We start from the raw sequence: 16,693 nt of genomic DNA on the forward strand, positions 1-16,693 counted from the left end.
CAATGGTCGACCAAAAAAATAAGTTGTAGTAAACCTGTTGGCAAGCCCTAAAACAGAGTACAAAGCGCAACAACGTATTTGGAACATCCACACGAAGCGGGGTAAGGGGGTAGGAACATGTACGGGACAGCAAGAAATTGCATTGGACAATTGCGTAATGCAGATCATTATTAAAGTCAACTAATTGTGCCACCTGCGTACTTTTAATACACACTGCGTACACGATACCTATTGCCATAAATTATTCTGATCCAGTCGGAACCCAATTTTTCTTTACCTTTGATCTGACAAGTTGTTCGATTTAGGAATGACTTGTCAAATGAGCTTAAGCAAATTGTTTACACTGTTTAAGTAACTGTGTAAAATGCATCCGCCCAAAAAGCCTTGAAAAGCTACGAGGGGTGGGGGATTGTTACGCAATATAGATTTCTGAAAGTAGGTATCAAGATATTTTTTTGCATGGCTACCTGACCTGTGTGGCTATGATTTTGGAAAAAGTTTGAAGAACATATACTTCTCCCCATACATAGCCTATTTATAATTGACATCTAGACAGAAGGATATACGTGGGTTGTAAATTTAAAAGTGGCAACACTGTCAGGAAGGTGTGATAACACTGTGCATGTGCTATCAGGCAGTGAACATTGTCAGTTGGGCCCCTGTCGATGCGTGAATTACCAGAAGTGGTCGGTGCAGCGAGTGCTGCTGTCTATGTACGAGGTTGAAATTAACACCATTTTGTGTACTGCCCCAAAAACATATTTGCAAAGGTAAATAAGCGATTTTGGATCAAAATCCAGGTGGCACGTGGCAAAAATGCATTAGAATATCATCAATATTTGCATGAAGCCTGTAACGTAACAACAATACCTAGCTGTATCTGATTGTTGCACGATGAGTAAGTGAATTTCTTGAGGAGGTATCAAAAATTTATGATACAATGAAAAGGAAAAGTAGCTTATTGCTGCTTTCTTAGATATTAAAGGGGCATATGATAATGTAAATATAAATAAATTATTAAACATTCTACAAAATCTGAAAATACCTTATATGCATCTAAAAATAATTTGGAATCTATTAAAAAATCGTTGTTTATATTTTTACTTTCACAATAAAGTTGAGGGTCCTAGATGGATAACAAGAGGACTTCCACAGGGAAGCCCTTTAAGTCCTTTACTTTTTAATATATATTTAATGGATGTTCAAAGAATATGTCCTGAGCCATTTGGATTTATACAATATGCAGATGATTTATGTATATATGAGAGTGTCAAGCAAGTAGATAAAGGAGCCACCAACATGGAAGCGAAAATAATAGAGATAAAGAAATTTCTTGAGAATAGGTCTATGAATATATCGTCAGAAAAATCAAAGTTGATTATATTTAGTAAAAAAGGAGCTCCGAAAAATGTGAATCAATATACAAAAAAGTTACACATTCCCATAGCAAATTCAGTGAAATATTTAGGCGTTATATTTGATAGTAAATTAACATGGAAACCTCATGTAAAAATTAGTGAAAAAGGCAGAAGTAATTTACAATGTATTTCGTTCTATGGCTACAACAAAATGGGGAAGTCATCCTAGTACCATGATGAATTTTTACAAAAAGTATTACAAACCAACAATAGAATACGGGATTATAGTCTTTAATACAATTTCGGAACGTGTATTTCGACCTTTGGAAGTAATGCAGAGGAAAGTTCTACGAAAGTGTCTAGGACTGATTAAGAGTACTCCCAATGTTGCTGTATACATGGAAGCATGCGAATGGAACTTAAGTTATAGGAAAAGAGAAATGTCTATTAAATATCTGTTGAAAACAATGTCAGAAGTTAATCATCCGTTAAACGACATTCTATTCGACTTTGTTGAATTATATGATACAGGCAAAATTAATAACTGCGAAGATATAGGATGGGTGCAATTATATAATGAGTACTATGAGGATCATCAAAAAATATTGAAAGTAAGGAGTAAGCCCATATATACTCTACATTTTCCTGTTTGTGAATATAGAGATATTTATTTTCCTGAACAATATACAAAATATGATTACATGGAAAGATGGAAAGATTATTACTTTATATATACAGACGGTTCAAAAAGTAGTCAAAATGTAGGATGTGCTGTTTATGATGTACAGAAGAAGGAATCAATTATGGTACATTTACCGGAAGATTTTTCCATTTTTACAGCTGAAGCTTATGCAATTTACCAAGCACTAATTTATACATATAAATTGCAAGAAAAATATATTAATATTAACGGATTCCAAAAGTGTATTATATTCAATTCAGTCCAATTATTATTTATTATTTAAATGCTCCCCATACATTATAAACTGTGTAAAAGCTTTACAAAATTTAAGGAGCAGGGGAAAGATAATTCATTTAACCTGGGTTAAAGCACATTGTCAAAATTTAGGAAATGATATGGCAGATTTGTATGCAAAACAAGCTAGGGTAATTGAACCTGTACTGGAGCTGAAAACCTGGTACACAGACCTTCTACCGAGGGTGAAGAAAAAGTTGAAGGAAAACTGGACGGAATGGTGCAAAGGTGAATTTCAAAATGCAGGCAGCTTTTATCAGAGGATAGCTAATTTCAATAGAATGAGACCTTGGTTTACAAAAGTTCAAGGTTCACGGAATGTGATAGTATTACTAAATCGTATTAGGTCAGGACATACAACTACTAAAAGTCATTTACAAAAGATCCGGATTCTACAAAACCCAAACTGTACATGTGGCAACAAGGACGATATACACCATATCCTATTTGAGTGTAATAGATACACACAAGAAAGAAAGACATTCTATAAAACTCTTATAAACTGTGAAATTCCTTTTCCTCAGTGTTTGGAATCTTTGATTTGTGAACCTAACCTTACAGTTGGATATATATTGTTATCTTTTTTTAGAAAATGTGGCTTAACTATTTAATAGAAAAAAAATTGTTCATAGTATCTTTTAATAATAATAATGTACTAAAAAATGTAAGTTTATGTACAGTACATATGTATATAGATATGAGAAAAACTGCTTAGCGGTAATCCCAAGTAAAATGTAAATAAAAAAAATAAATTGAGGAGGTTGGTGTGTGTCAGCGAGAACAACCTGAGCGTGAGGAAAATTGCATCATTCTCGTCGGTTCCCCACATTGTCATAATTGTGCAACCATCATTTATGGCTAGGTATTGTAGCTACAGGCTTCATGCAAGTCTTCATCACATTCTCGGGTATTTTAAAACTGTTCTTACCTCCAGATTTTTCACACAATCGCCGCTACTGATGTACACACATACATACACACTTCTGGAAAGGTATTCTCACACGAAGGTTTTGCCAATTCATGTACAGATGAATCTTATAAAACTTACAAAAAAATTACAGATTTCATCTCTACATGCTATAACCTTTCACTTTACAATATTTAGGTGGTCTTCTCTGCTCTCTGGTGCTGGACAAATTACTACATTTACTGTTTTAAGTATATATTTTGAGAATGTCAAGGGCATGGCAACGGTCTCCTAAAAGCTTGCTCATCCCCCTTCTCGGCACTGCGGGGTTTTACGGTTTATAGATCCAGCACTACTTACCTCACAGATTCTCGGGACAAAACATTCTCACTCAAAAGTGATCACATCAAAATCGAAGAACTAGACGTACCTCATGAGTTTTCCGTCAATTTTTCGTCAACTACCTGCTGATATTTCATACCGAAGCGACAAGCGACGCGCGACAGCGGGAGTTCACACCATCACGGGCCCCTTCAGTCTATAAGCAAGCATTCACCGCGCACGCGAACAACGGACCGAGGCGACACGATGCACGCCACTAAGAAAATGACCCATTACGAGCAGTTTTTCTTGTCGCTTCGGTTTAAAAGACTGTATTGGTTACTGAGGGTTTGCGTGTAACTTGTCGCTTGTCGTTTTGGTCTGAAAACTCCCTAAGAAAAATTTCAAACCAAAGCGACAGGCGACACTTATCGTTTAAGGATTTCACCAATCGAACGCAGGAAGGGTTAGAGTTAACTGGGAAGGAGGGCCTGCCAGGGATGTCGCCCTATAAAATCAACGAAAATAACAGTTTTAGGTTACTTTTCTATAAGTTTCAATGTAATGAACAAACTTATGATTTGCATAAAAAAAATTTAAAAAATTAGGGATACTGAAATATCCGTAGCCCGACCAAGTTCCCAAACTGTTTAGAGGAAGGTCATATTATGTCTTGATAGTAGCCTACATATCCTTGTACGTACATATACCAAAAGGCATTGCATAAGACAGGCTTTCTTGTTGTTTCAGGTTTATTAAGTGACCATGTCTGCTCTCCATGACAATGTTCCTGCCCATCGAGCAGCAGCAACACAGCAGAAATTGCGAGACCTGGGCTTTCAGTGTCTTGATCATCCACCCTATTTCCTCGATCTGGCTCCATCGAACTACTTTGTTTTCTCAACTCAAAAAACACCTGAATGGACGCCATTTTGCCTCAGATCAGGAGGTGATTACTGCCACAGAGCATTGGTGCGAGGAGCAAACAGATTTTTTTAAAGTAGTTTGCAAAAGTTGGAGCACCGGGCCAGAAAGTGCATTGAGCTTCGAGGAGAGTATGTTGAGTAACTCTGAAGTTAATCATTCCAAGTGCATTCCTTCTTCATCGGGCTACGAACTTATCAGCATCCCCTCGTATATTGTTGTCACATATGAACTTCTCCTGAATAAATGTTTTTTATGATGCACCTTTTCAAGTACTATATAAGGTTTACTTTAAAATTTTGTACCTCTATATTTCAATATTTAAGATATGAAGTTTATTACAATTTAATGATGGTTGCAACAAATTTCAAGGTTATATCTTATCGTGAATAAAGTAAGTTAAGATTACCTTTTGAGGTAACGATGACTATGAGTTACATTTCAAAGTGATTAGACTAGCTGTAACTAGGTTACCTTTTGAGCAAAGTAACTGTAACTGCAAGTAAACTGACACTAACGTAAGTAAAGAAAAGTAATCAAATGTTCATTTGCCTATTTCCAGATGCCGCCAACAGAGCCGAGCGAAGCGCCTTCCGTGGCAACAGGCAGGACAGGCGGCGGTGGTTTACCTTCATGAGGTACTCCAGAAGAGGCCAGGTGCTGTGTTTCGGTAAGCTAAATGTGGTTTCAGCAATGGGGGAATTTAAAACGTTAAATTGCGCCGTGTCGAAGAGGTGACAAGAACTTTTCTTTCAGAAAGAAGTATTCCTGATAAACCAAGGTGAATATTCGTTGGAAGATAGATACAGGACCAGAAAAGAGAGAGAGGGAGAAAAATATATTGAAAGAAACACAGACACACACACATACGGTTATCGAGACGAAGGAGACGAGGCTTGAAAGTCTCGATATTTTCTTGAATGGTCTCGTTCAATACCCTTGAATACAACTTGCTAATTCATATAACTAAAGAGGGCATTTGCTTTCAACAGAAGAAAAAACCATAAGAAATATTTGAGATTGCTATTCTATGTATTCATATACTTTTTTGCAATTAATTTAATTTTACTTAGAAACAGGATTTTATATATATTTTTTTCACTATACGGCGCGTTAAGCCATAATTTACTTCAATCTTGATTATAATATTGTATTGGTTAATTGAACCTTCTTCAGTATTACACATACACACACGCGCACACATTTTCATATACATACGTAAATACAGAATGTAACGAAAATACGAGCAAGGGAAAATTTCACGAGAAAAAAAAAGGTTTCATGAACATGGTCTTGAAAATGTGATATTTCTGAGTAGTAAGATTTGTAAGCATGACCGTCCAATACATGTATTAGTTGGCGTAACTAAGACATTATTACTCAGAAATTAATCATCTCCGGAAACAATTCTAGATATAACTTTTTCTTCTCTACACTACACATGAGCAAGGGCACCCGCAGGATTTTTTCTCAGAGTGTTCTTATTATTATTATTATTATTATTATTATTGTTACTATTATTATTAATATTATTATTCATAATATTATTATTGCTATTATTACTGCTATTATTGATTTTATTTTTGTTGTTGTTTTTATTAGTATTATTATTACTACATTACTATTACTACTACTACTACTTATGTATTTTTAAATTACATACATTTGTAATTTCCATTTTCTGTATATCTATATACAATTTGTATAACTGTATACTTAACATTAATTCATGTAGGACAAAAAGATCATTTCAGTGTAAAATAGACTGTAAGCTTAAATGTAATCCTATTTCAAATAATAATAATAATTTGCTGTAACTTACGGCATTTCACTTAAAACTTTTTGTTGTAAAATATATCTACAATTTCATCATTCGAATTACATTAACTCTTTCCAGAAATACGAGGGGAGGGGGCATGCACATGAGTAGTTCATTCCAGAAGAATTGTCCCGAATTGTTATTATACTCTGTGTGTGTGTCGTGTGATTGTATAATATACGTATAATGTCCAAGCTACAAAATTTTCATCAAGTCTCGCACAGTCTCGTCTCGTTTCAATTTTGCAGTCGCTTTGATTCTCTATTTCGCTCTACATATGGTAGTCATTCAGAGTTGTTCAGATATAAAACTTGATATTCGAATCAAACGCACATTCCTTAGAGTCGGGTAGAAAATCGGCGTAAGCACAGAACTCTCGGAACAGAAAGAAGGGGGTAACAGTGACGTAACAACAGCCTTTGAATGGCAGTTCTTTAAACGCAATCACAGAAAGCTTGTTACAGTCGACTCTTTTCACCGAGGCGTTTAAATGGTTCTTGAAGTCAAGGAAATGACCCAGCCGCGAGCGCAGTGCGGGCTGAGAAGGTGCAATTATGTGTTTCGAAGCTTCCGCAATTGTTGGCCATACTTCTAACGTTTGAAAAAACACGTGCTCGACATTCTAGGCTGGGACAGGACAGCAGGTGTAGAAGTTTAAACTTTCCACAAATACTTTCTCCTATTGTTTAGTATTTTTTTCACAATCTGAGCATATTTTTTTGTTACTGCACTGTTTTTTTCGTATCAGGATTTGTAGTATTATAAATACCTAATATCATAATATATTATCACGGAGAACATAATGAACTCTACACATACATACATATTAGATATCCATGCAACAATATCTTATAACTTTCTCCGAAATGATTACATAAACATACACATTTTGATAATTTGAATATTTAAAAATTAAATTCTAATTCGATCCAAATTTACAAGATATAATTTAATGGGCAATCAAATTAACTTTGTTGAAACTAATATTTACATTCAAAGTGTTTAGAAAATATTATATTTCTTGCTGCAGCTGTGTGTTAGAGACACAGGTCTTTTGAAAGTCGAGACGAGAACGCTTTGCATACGTCTGGGGAAATTAATATATACGTAACCGCTGATTCAGAATTGCGATCAACAATAATAACACTGATATTTCTCGTCATCCTCCTCAGATGTGATTGGATGCTACCGCAGCTTCCTGACGTGGGTGCAGCCGGACCAACCAGAAGACCTGGACACCGCTTTCCTCTTGTACACCCGGGAGAACCCGACCGTCCCTCAGCAGCTCCGCTACGACAACCCGGATACCGTCGTCACGACGAACTTCGACCCGAAGAAGCCCACTAAGGTGATCATCCACGGGTTCAGGTCCACTGCGAAGCTGCCGCTGCCCTCGATGAAGTGCAAGGACGCATTTTTGGAAGTGGTAAGTGCTCTCTAGCCCGAGCTGTAATCCACAAGCATTTAATTCATCTAAGGCCGGCTATAGACGAAAGCATTGTCATTAACATTCTTGCTAGCATAAATACTATGTAAATGCTTCCAAAAACTTTATATCTGATAGTACTTTACACGGAAGCATTCCATGGAACATTGCGGTTATCTTTTTCGATTACAATGTATAATACATACAGCTCGAAAGGCATATCAAGTTACACCATCTATGGTGAGTGCGCGGTGTTTACAATTGAAAAAACCAAAATACTCTTCTATATGTGTACAGTAAACGCTGTAAGGTATGTATTTAAGCAGCGCCATTCTTTTGTACCTAAAACCATTTGATACGAAGCGATATTCCTCTCGGTTGAATAGTTATCGTATTTTAAAAATGTGAAGTGATACATTGTTTACATCTCACGCGGCCGCCTTTACAACTGCGCTCGTGACCTAGAGGTCGCTTCTGATTGGTTATGCTACGAAAAATCGTACGGAAATAGAATCGATTCTATCTTTGAGAAATGCCATGATATATGCCATGGCATCTGAAATGCCTCAAGATTTTTTTCACTTTACACGGTAGCATTTTGGTCATGGCACAAATGTTAAGAAAAATGGTAAGGAAAATGATTTCGTCTAAAGCAGGCCTAACGCCCACGAAATGTGGGGATATTCTTAAAAGTTGGTAGTGGTAACATCATTTCTGAATAGAATGTTTCATAGCTTTCAGCAAAGACAAAATCCGCAGAGTGGTTAGCACAGCGCCAGACACGCCTTAGTGAGCTTTCAGACCGAAGCAACAAGCGACACGCGTCGCTTGGAAGCGAAGCTTGTTAGGTTTAAATATATTAGCATAAATACACTTCATTTAACCTAACAACGAAAGCGTTTAACCTGACGTCAGAAGACGAAATACGGCGCTGGATCGAGAAGGTGTTTGAACGTGCGATAAGTGAGGCCCGTTTTCTCAATGGCGTGCATCGTGTCTTGCTTCGGTTTCTTCACGCATGCGCGGTGAATAATTACTCATAGACTGAAGGCACCTGTGTAACTTGTCGCTTGCCACTTCTGCGTGAACTCCTGCTGTCGCTTGTCACTTTGCGCCTATCGCTTGGAAGTGAATCCTCAGTAATCAATACACCCTTTCGAACCGGGACGACAGTTAAATCTGCACGTTTAACTCGCACCGAGCCGTTTTCTTAATGAGGTGCATCTGTTGCCTCGGTCTGTTGTTCGTGCATCGAGGTGAATGCTTGGTTATAGACTGAGGGGAACTCGTGTCGCTTCGGTCTGAAAGCTCCTTTAGAAGACGATAGCTTTTACACTGATTGTTCTGACTTATTTAATGAGTTTGGAGTTCGAGTTTGAAGATGTAGAAAGTGAAGGGACCTTACTAACTCAGAATAAAGTTTAGCACCTCTCCCCCTCTATATCTTCTTCAATTGTAAAGACCCATATGGCCTTCCGAAAGTGTAAACGTAGTAATGAATCATCGGACAAGAGGCGTGAACATGTCTCCAGAAAGCAAATTATGCAACGCTCAGTGCCGTATGAAGATCATGCACGTTTTGACCGAACTGTGAAAGTTGAAAAATCAACGCTCGGCCTTGAGTAACTAAATAATGCTTCTTCTGACGGTCCAGTGGAAATGATGCAATTACCTCTTTACAATTAAACGACTATTCGGAATGGAACGCACTCGGTACGATTGGCCCACTTCTGAATGAATATTCGTTTCACCATCAATTGTACCAACCGGAGGAAGCAAGTTGGAAACTATGACGATCAATTTCATCATGTAGGTTAATCCAACTTCCAGTATGCATTCAGAATAAACCTGAGACGTCTCCAGAAATGTTTGTAGGGATGTGTTAGGCCCCTTCCAAAAGTTAAGCACGCGATGGTAAAATCAACAAAAATGTAAAAGTAAAGCTTTGATTAACACAAATTTGCACATGAAGTTAGCAAATGTGTTTATGCATTAAACAAAACAAGAATTGTTTGTGATGATATGTGACCACCTCGGACCTTCACACAAACTTTACAACGATATTCCATGCTTTCAATGAGGTGATCAACCATCGCAGATGCGAGCAGGTCATTCCTCCATTAAGGCAGTTTCCAACTCTCTGAGACTGGCTGGAGGAGGTAAACATGCAGAGACAGCACGCCCGAGGGCATCACAAAGGTTTTCAATGGGATTAAGGTCGGGGGAATACGCCGGCCACTCCATACGAGAAATGCTCTCACTTTCCATGTAATCGTCAACAGGTCCATACCCAGGATTTTTTTGAGGGGGGAATTTTCATAAATTTTCTCATATCATACACTATATATATATATATATATATATATATTCTAAGCTATATGTATGAAACCACGTGACAAATATTTGCAGTTGACACTGACATTTCTTTCTGTCACAGAGCAAACAAAATATATATGATACGGGTACACTACATGTGTGCATAAGGCAAACAATTCAAATAGCCTACGAAAAGCAACATATGCGTGTGGAGTTGATAGATGAGGGTTCACACCCATTTTGCAAAGTGCCTGACATTTTCAGGTATTTTACATAACTGTGTAATGATTTAACATGATAAAAATAAGAGTTACACTTCAACTTTACAAGTTAATCAAATGAATCACGTTTGTTGAACATCTTTGAAAATAAATGAAAAATAAAATGAAAGAACCTTTTTATAAGCAATATTACCTAAAAAGGAAGATTGTTGGGAAGATAAAACGAAACGTGTGTCCGATTAAAAATTCTGCCAAGCAAAATCATTTAATTCCCTTGACTTTTCCAGGTTTTGAAAGCTTTTTTTAAAGAATATTTGTTCCCAATGACCTCAGTCCTAGTCTTGTTTTCCTGACTCCTCCAGTTGTCAAGGACTTTGGAGTCAGTGCGAAGTAAATAAATTATCTGAAGAGAATGGCTAAGTGACTTCACCCTGGCAGTGTGTCTGCTGGCATAATATTGTCTCTATGGTGTATTTTCGCCTTTAGAATCTTATTCGACAGTAAAAAATAAATGCCAGTGGCTACCAAGAAGCTATTACATAGGGTTGCATACATGAGGGATAGAAAATTCATTTTTCAACGGCTCGTAGGATCGAATTTTTTGGCCTTGATGTCCTCTGCACACTGTGAAAGTTGTCTGTTGTACGGTCACACCACTGTGTATTTATGTTCAAGACAATTACAAATAGAAAAAATAAAAGTTACAGTAAAACAAATTCCGATTGACAGAATTTCGTATATAATAATGTACTTAATTTCTTGAGTGTTTTGGACAAATAACAATATATGTTAAAAGTACTTAAGGCAATTTTTTACCCCAAAAATCTAGCAACGATTCTGCTGTGAAGTGGAATCCTATTTACATAATATTAATTAACCCTAAGTACAGTCAAGGCACTGTAACCCTAAGCCATTGAGTGGCAGAATGGACATCAGTTGCAGAGAAACCCTGATGTTGGAGAAGGAAAACTAAAGTTTTTTATCCTTCTGCTCAGTGGTGCGAAAAGGGATCACAGACCTTGTGGTGCGGGTGGAGAGCTAAATGCCCCTTATATGGTTGGTTTTGTATTGCAGTCATTGAGGAACCTTTCTTCCATAAGGTAAAGAGTATAGAAAATTCCCCTCTATTCTAATTAGGTGAAATATTAGTGACACTGTAATAGAAGAAACCATTTAATAATCAAGGGGTTCCTATTTGTCGAATGTCGTCAAACAACTGTTTTTGACTAAAATAGCTCAAAATTGCAGACTGCAGACTTCTAGAGTAGGGTGGAGTGAAAAAAAATATTTTTATTTTTAGAAGCTAGACTATGGAAAATGTGCCATTTGTCCATAGTAAGAATCCTGCAAAATCATATTATTTTCGGTCAACTCCTTGATCGCCCTTCACCTTATTGAAATAATTGGCATTTTAACCCTCTTTATGACTTTGTAGCCTGATTCAGTCTGATTTCAACATGGCTTATTAAGTAGCGAATCTAAGCGAGCTACTTATTAAAAAGGTTTTCGCCATCTTAAGCTTACCTATACATTGCATGGGGATATCCTGAGGATAACATGATGTTCCCAGGATATCCCAAGGACATCCTGAGGATAACGTGTGTTGTATAGTAGGGTGGAGTAAAAATTTTTATTTTTTATTTTTAGAAGTTAGACTACGGAAAATGTGCCATTTGCCCTATAGCTTACCTACACAACACACGTTATCCCCAGGATGTCCTTGGGATATCCTGGGGACATCATGTTATCCTCAGGATATCCCCATCCCCAGAACTTCCATTTTCAGAGAGATGGCAGTTACAAGAGATATTTGGCGTTCCATGAAACCTACCGACCAATACTCTGCCGACCTACACCGATCTCATGAAGAAATATATTCAACTGCGACAAAACCTGAGGATGGACAATGGAAAATACCCATCATTTTTGGACATATCTCACAAACTGTGCTATGAAGTTGAAGAGATCTGGGAAAGAGCCTTACTTCCAACAGTAACTCATGCACAAGCGATTGAAAAACTCAGATTGTTCCACAACAAATACAACACAATCCTAAAGGTCTACAAAGGGAAAAAGAATCAACCCAACTACCAACGGAGGCTCTCGGACTTTCGCGACAGAGGTAACAGTCTGTTTGATCTCAGCAAATGCAAGTGCTTCGACATGGTTTCCAACTGCAAATGCGCGAGAGAATTCAAAGTTCCGGCAAAGGAACGCCATTTTCTTGAAGACCAGAGAGGACCAAAAAAGATGATAATCGGCGGTATAGATCAAGAGGAGACGTCAAAATTGAAGAAGAAAGCTGAAAGAGAGGAAGCCAATCTCGAACGAATCAAGAAGCAGAGGACCGTTGAGAGCAAAGGTCAAGCCGATTCTGCCGACAGTGCCGAAGATGACATGTACCCGTCGGTCAGTGCCACTGGCGATGAGTACATTCCAGATACAGAATCTGTCAAGAGTAAGCCAAAGCAGAATCGCCAATGTAAGAAAATGACAATCTCTCTACCTTCATTCGCTAAAGCTTGCGATCGGATCGGAGTCTCGGATAGATCGGCTGCTGTATTAGCAACATCAATTCTGCATGATCTTTGTCTCGTGTCGCCAATCGACCGATCTAAAGTAATCGATCGAAGAAAGATCCACCGAAAACGCAACAAAACTCGTAAGGAACTCCAGCAGAAATGATGACCAGTTTGACCACACTCACACTGGTATAGAGGGAGTATTCTTTGATGGCTGCAAGGATCAAACTTTGACACAAGTTCTCGGCGACAACAAGTACCACAGAAAAACCCTCACGGAAGAATACATAAGTATCATCGCAGAGCCGGGTTCTTCGTACTTCATCCACACGACTCCGTCATCAGGCTCCAGCAAAGACATAGCTGAGTCAATAGTCGCTAGTTTCAAAGAGCGGAATGCGCAGACAGAGAACATTAAAGTTGTAGGGTGTGACGGCACAAATGTGAACACGGGACACACAGCGGGCGTTATCCGCCGACTGGAAGAAACCTTTGAGCGTCCTCTGCAGTGGCTGGTATGTCTGCTCCATGCCAATGAGCTGCCCCTGCTCCATCTATTCCAGGCACTCGATGGCACGACTATAGGCCCGCGCGGATTCTCTGGAGATATCGGAAAGCGGCTAGTGACGTGTAGCGAACAGCCTGTCTCCTCATTTGCACCAGTGCCTCTGACCGAGCAACTGTCCAATGTTGACCCGAAGGAGTTGAGCACAGATCAGCGCTATCTACTGGAAATGTGCAATAGCATCGGCAAAGGTGAATGTAGCGTCAATCTGGCAATGCGAAACCCAGGTTGCCTGAATCACTCACGATGTATAACGACAGCCAATCGAATCCTCCGATTATATGTAAGCGACATGGAACCGTCAGAGAATCTGAAAACGCTGGTGACGTTCATCATTCGCGTATATGCTCCAACGTGGTTCGCCGTAAAAGCCCACTGGTCACGCAAAGATGGAGCTGGCACCTTCACCAGATGCTCGCCAAGTGATGATACCTCAGCCCTAAGCACAAGAAGATCGTTGACGCCGTCATTCATCGCAATGCATACTTTGCTCACCCGGAGAATATGCTCCTGGCCATGATGACGGACCATCGACCACACATACGTGAGCTGGCCTGGCGACAAGTGATGAAGCCCAGAGCTGTAGCAGACCCCAGTGGACAAATACGGAGGTTTAAGGTTCCCGCAAAACTCAACTTCGACGCCGCGGAATACTTCGACATGATCGACTGGGCCATCTGCCCTATTTCGGACCCTCCCGTAATCAACGCAATGACAAACACTGAGCTCAGGGATCTCATCACGACGGAGGTGACTCCAACTCTCACCTTCTCAAAATTCCCCAACCACACACAGGCTGTGGAAAGACACGTGAAGTTGGTGACCGAGGGGGCGAAAGCTGCTTGTGGACAGAAATCGCGAGATGGCTTCATCCGTGCACGCATCGCATGCCGACGTTTGAGTCGAAACGTGACTTCTCTCACTTCACCTTGTAACTGTTTGTGGTAACTGAGTTTTAAGTTGACTAGTGACTAAACTGACTAATAGTCACTATTGACTGGCTATATCGTTATGTCGTTGTAATGTCGGTTAGTATTGTAAAATAAAAGGTTGCGAAGGGCGATCAAAATATTGTTCAAAAGTCTTGAAATTTTTACACAGTGTTCTATTGATCTATTGGCACCTTTTGACATATCTAGCTAATTGAAATCCAAAAAAAAATTTTTTTTGCCCATTTTCACTCCATCCTATTCTAGAGCCTGCATATGTCCAGAAACAACCTATTCATTTGTGCAAGGACAAAATCGAATTCATGCCAAATTTGAAAATACATCAACGTAATTTTTGTAGGTTTATATATGTTCAAATTTAAATTTTTCATGGCTCGAGGGGTAGGGCATGGCCCACTGCCCCCCTTGGGTACGGGCCTGCTCGTCAACGATGTTGGCTCGATGCGGACGGGCATTATCGTCCATAAGGAGGATATCAGGACCAACTGCTGCAGCGTAGAGTCTCACAATGAGGTCTAGGACTTCATCCCGATACCGCGCAGCCGTCACAGAACCACATTTAAAGATGTGCAGTTCTGTGTGATATCCCATTGAAATTCCAGCCCACACCATGACGCTGCCAACTCTGAATGCTTGATGTTCGATGATGTTCTTGGCCTGATTGCGTGTGCCTCGTTCTCTCCAGACCTTTACACGCTTATCATCTGATTCCAGGGCAAATCTGGACTCGTCCGTGAACAGGACGTTGCATCAATCTGAGACAGCCCAATTGACATGTTGACAACAACTCTTTAATCTTGCCCCTCTGACTTGGACGGTTAGCGCAACACAAACACATGGTACTCGGGCGTACAATCTCTTCATGTGGAGCCTTCGGCGCACGGTAATGGAAGATATTGTCTTACCAAGTGCCGCTGCAACCATGGATGTAACAGTTGTGGAGGTCGCTCATCGATTCCGCTTGGCTACTATAGCAAAATTTCGATCATCAGAGGAGGCGGTAACCCTTGAACGACCGGACACAGGTCTCCGGACAACTGTTTGACTTGTTTTGGAATTGTTTCCATAATCGAGAAATTACCGAATGATCAACGCCAAAGAAAATAGCGACATCTTTGATTGACTGTCCTGCTTCAATGCGTCCGACAGCACGCCAGCGCTCACTATCTGTCATTCGTCTCCTTTCAGCCATAGAAACACGAATATTATAAAAAATAATCCTTCATAAGTTATAAACACTTCGTATCATCTTTTAAATGCACCTCAAACCCTTCAGAATGCTGGCGTCTTCAACGAAAATGTGATGATTCTTACACGAAATCCTCCCTTTTATGCTATTTCAAGAGCACAGATTAAGCACCTAGGTATAAATAATTCACTCTTTACTTACAAAAAGGAAGCTACACATAGAAAGTGACATGTACATCCGCAGCGATTTTCAGCCACTTAAATTCAAAATACGCTTTCGAAAATTTGCATTGCGTGCTTAACTTTTGGAAGGCAGTGTATAAAAGTAAATATAAGAAATAATAATAATGAAATTATTATTATAATTATAAATTAATATTATATTGCCAATTTATCATCCTCATCATATCCTTAACATCATATAGTTTATACGCCAATGTAAGTGAACATGTATCAAAATAATGAAACCACCTTATACGATATGATTCAAGCTGTCTTCCATACATATTTTGCATAATTATAATGACAATGTTTATTAAGATACATTCGCATCTACATTAAAGAAAACAAATATAGATTTTTTAAAAGATATAGCAGGTGTTTAAGGTGAGTGGGCATTAGCCTATGGTGCAAGCACTAGTAATGGTAGGAATCAGTGGCGTATGCTGGGTTTAAAACCTGGGCTATCACTTTTTATCATACTGTTCAAATGGGAGGCTCTTTTTCGTTTAATTTATTTGATTTTAAGGTGATGTGACATTGCGATTAAAATACATACATTACAATTTACTAATAATTATAAAAATAACAGTTTCATTAATATAAAAACAAAAAGGAAAACATTTCAAATATTTCATGGTTATTTATAAAATATAGAGGCCCATATTGTGAAATATTTATGTAGGCCTACGTGTGAGAATAAAATATACACGTATAATAAACTTCTTACCTTGAATATTTAATTTGGACAGGAACTCCATTCTTCTCTTGGCAACCTCTGGTAAAATGGTTATTAGCACAGCGCACTATGACGCCAGGGGACCCGGGTTCAAATCCAGGCATGGACATGGGTATTCTTTGTTAATGACCCTTCATGAATTTCATCATATCGTCACTCATTCTCATCGTCGCGACTAGCTAAAGTGGCAGAAGAGCAACACAAAATAACAAATCAAATCGATTCTTCTCTTCTTTGCGATG

At 38.7% G+C, this 16,693-nt stretch overlaps 1 protein-coding gene across 1 annotated transcript in view; it reads left to right on the top strand.

Moving 5' to 3' along the window:
* The window catches only part of LOC145983781 (pancreatic lipase-related protein 2-like), a 49,613-nt gene that overhangs the window by 11,454 nt on the left and 21,466 nt on the right, over positions 1-16,693 (top strand). Inside the window, exons 2-3 of the mRNA XM_083116833.1 lie at positions 5,049-5,156; positions 7,478-7,731. Coding sequence (XP_082972959.1) covers positions 5,049-5,156; positions 7,478-7,731 — 362 coding nt within the window. The remainder of the gene's footprint in view (positions 1-5,048; positions 5,157-7,477; positions 7,732-16,693) is intronic.

Source organism: Lepisma saccharinum, chromosome 1 (assembly GCF_977018435.1).
Source record: "Lepisma saccharinum chromosome 1, izLepSacc3.1, whole genome shotgun sequence".
NCBI lineage: Eukaryota > Metazoa > Arthropoda > Insecta > Zygentoma > Lepismatidae > Lepisma > Lepisma saccharinum.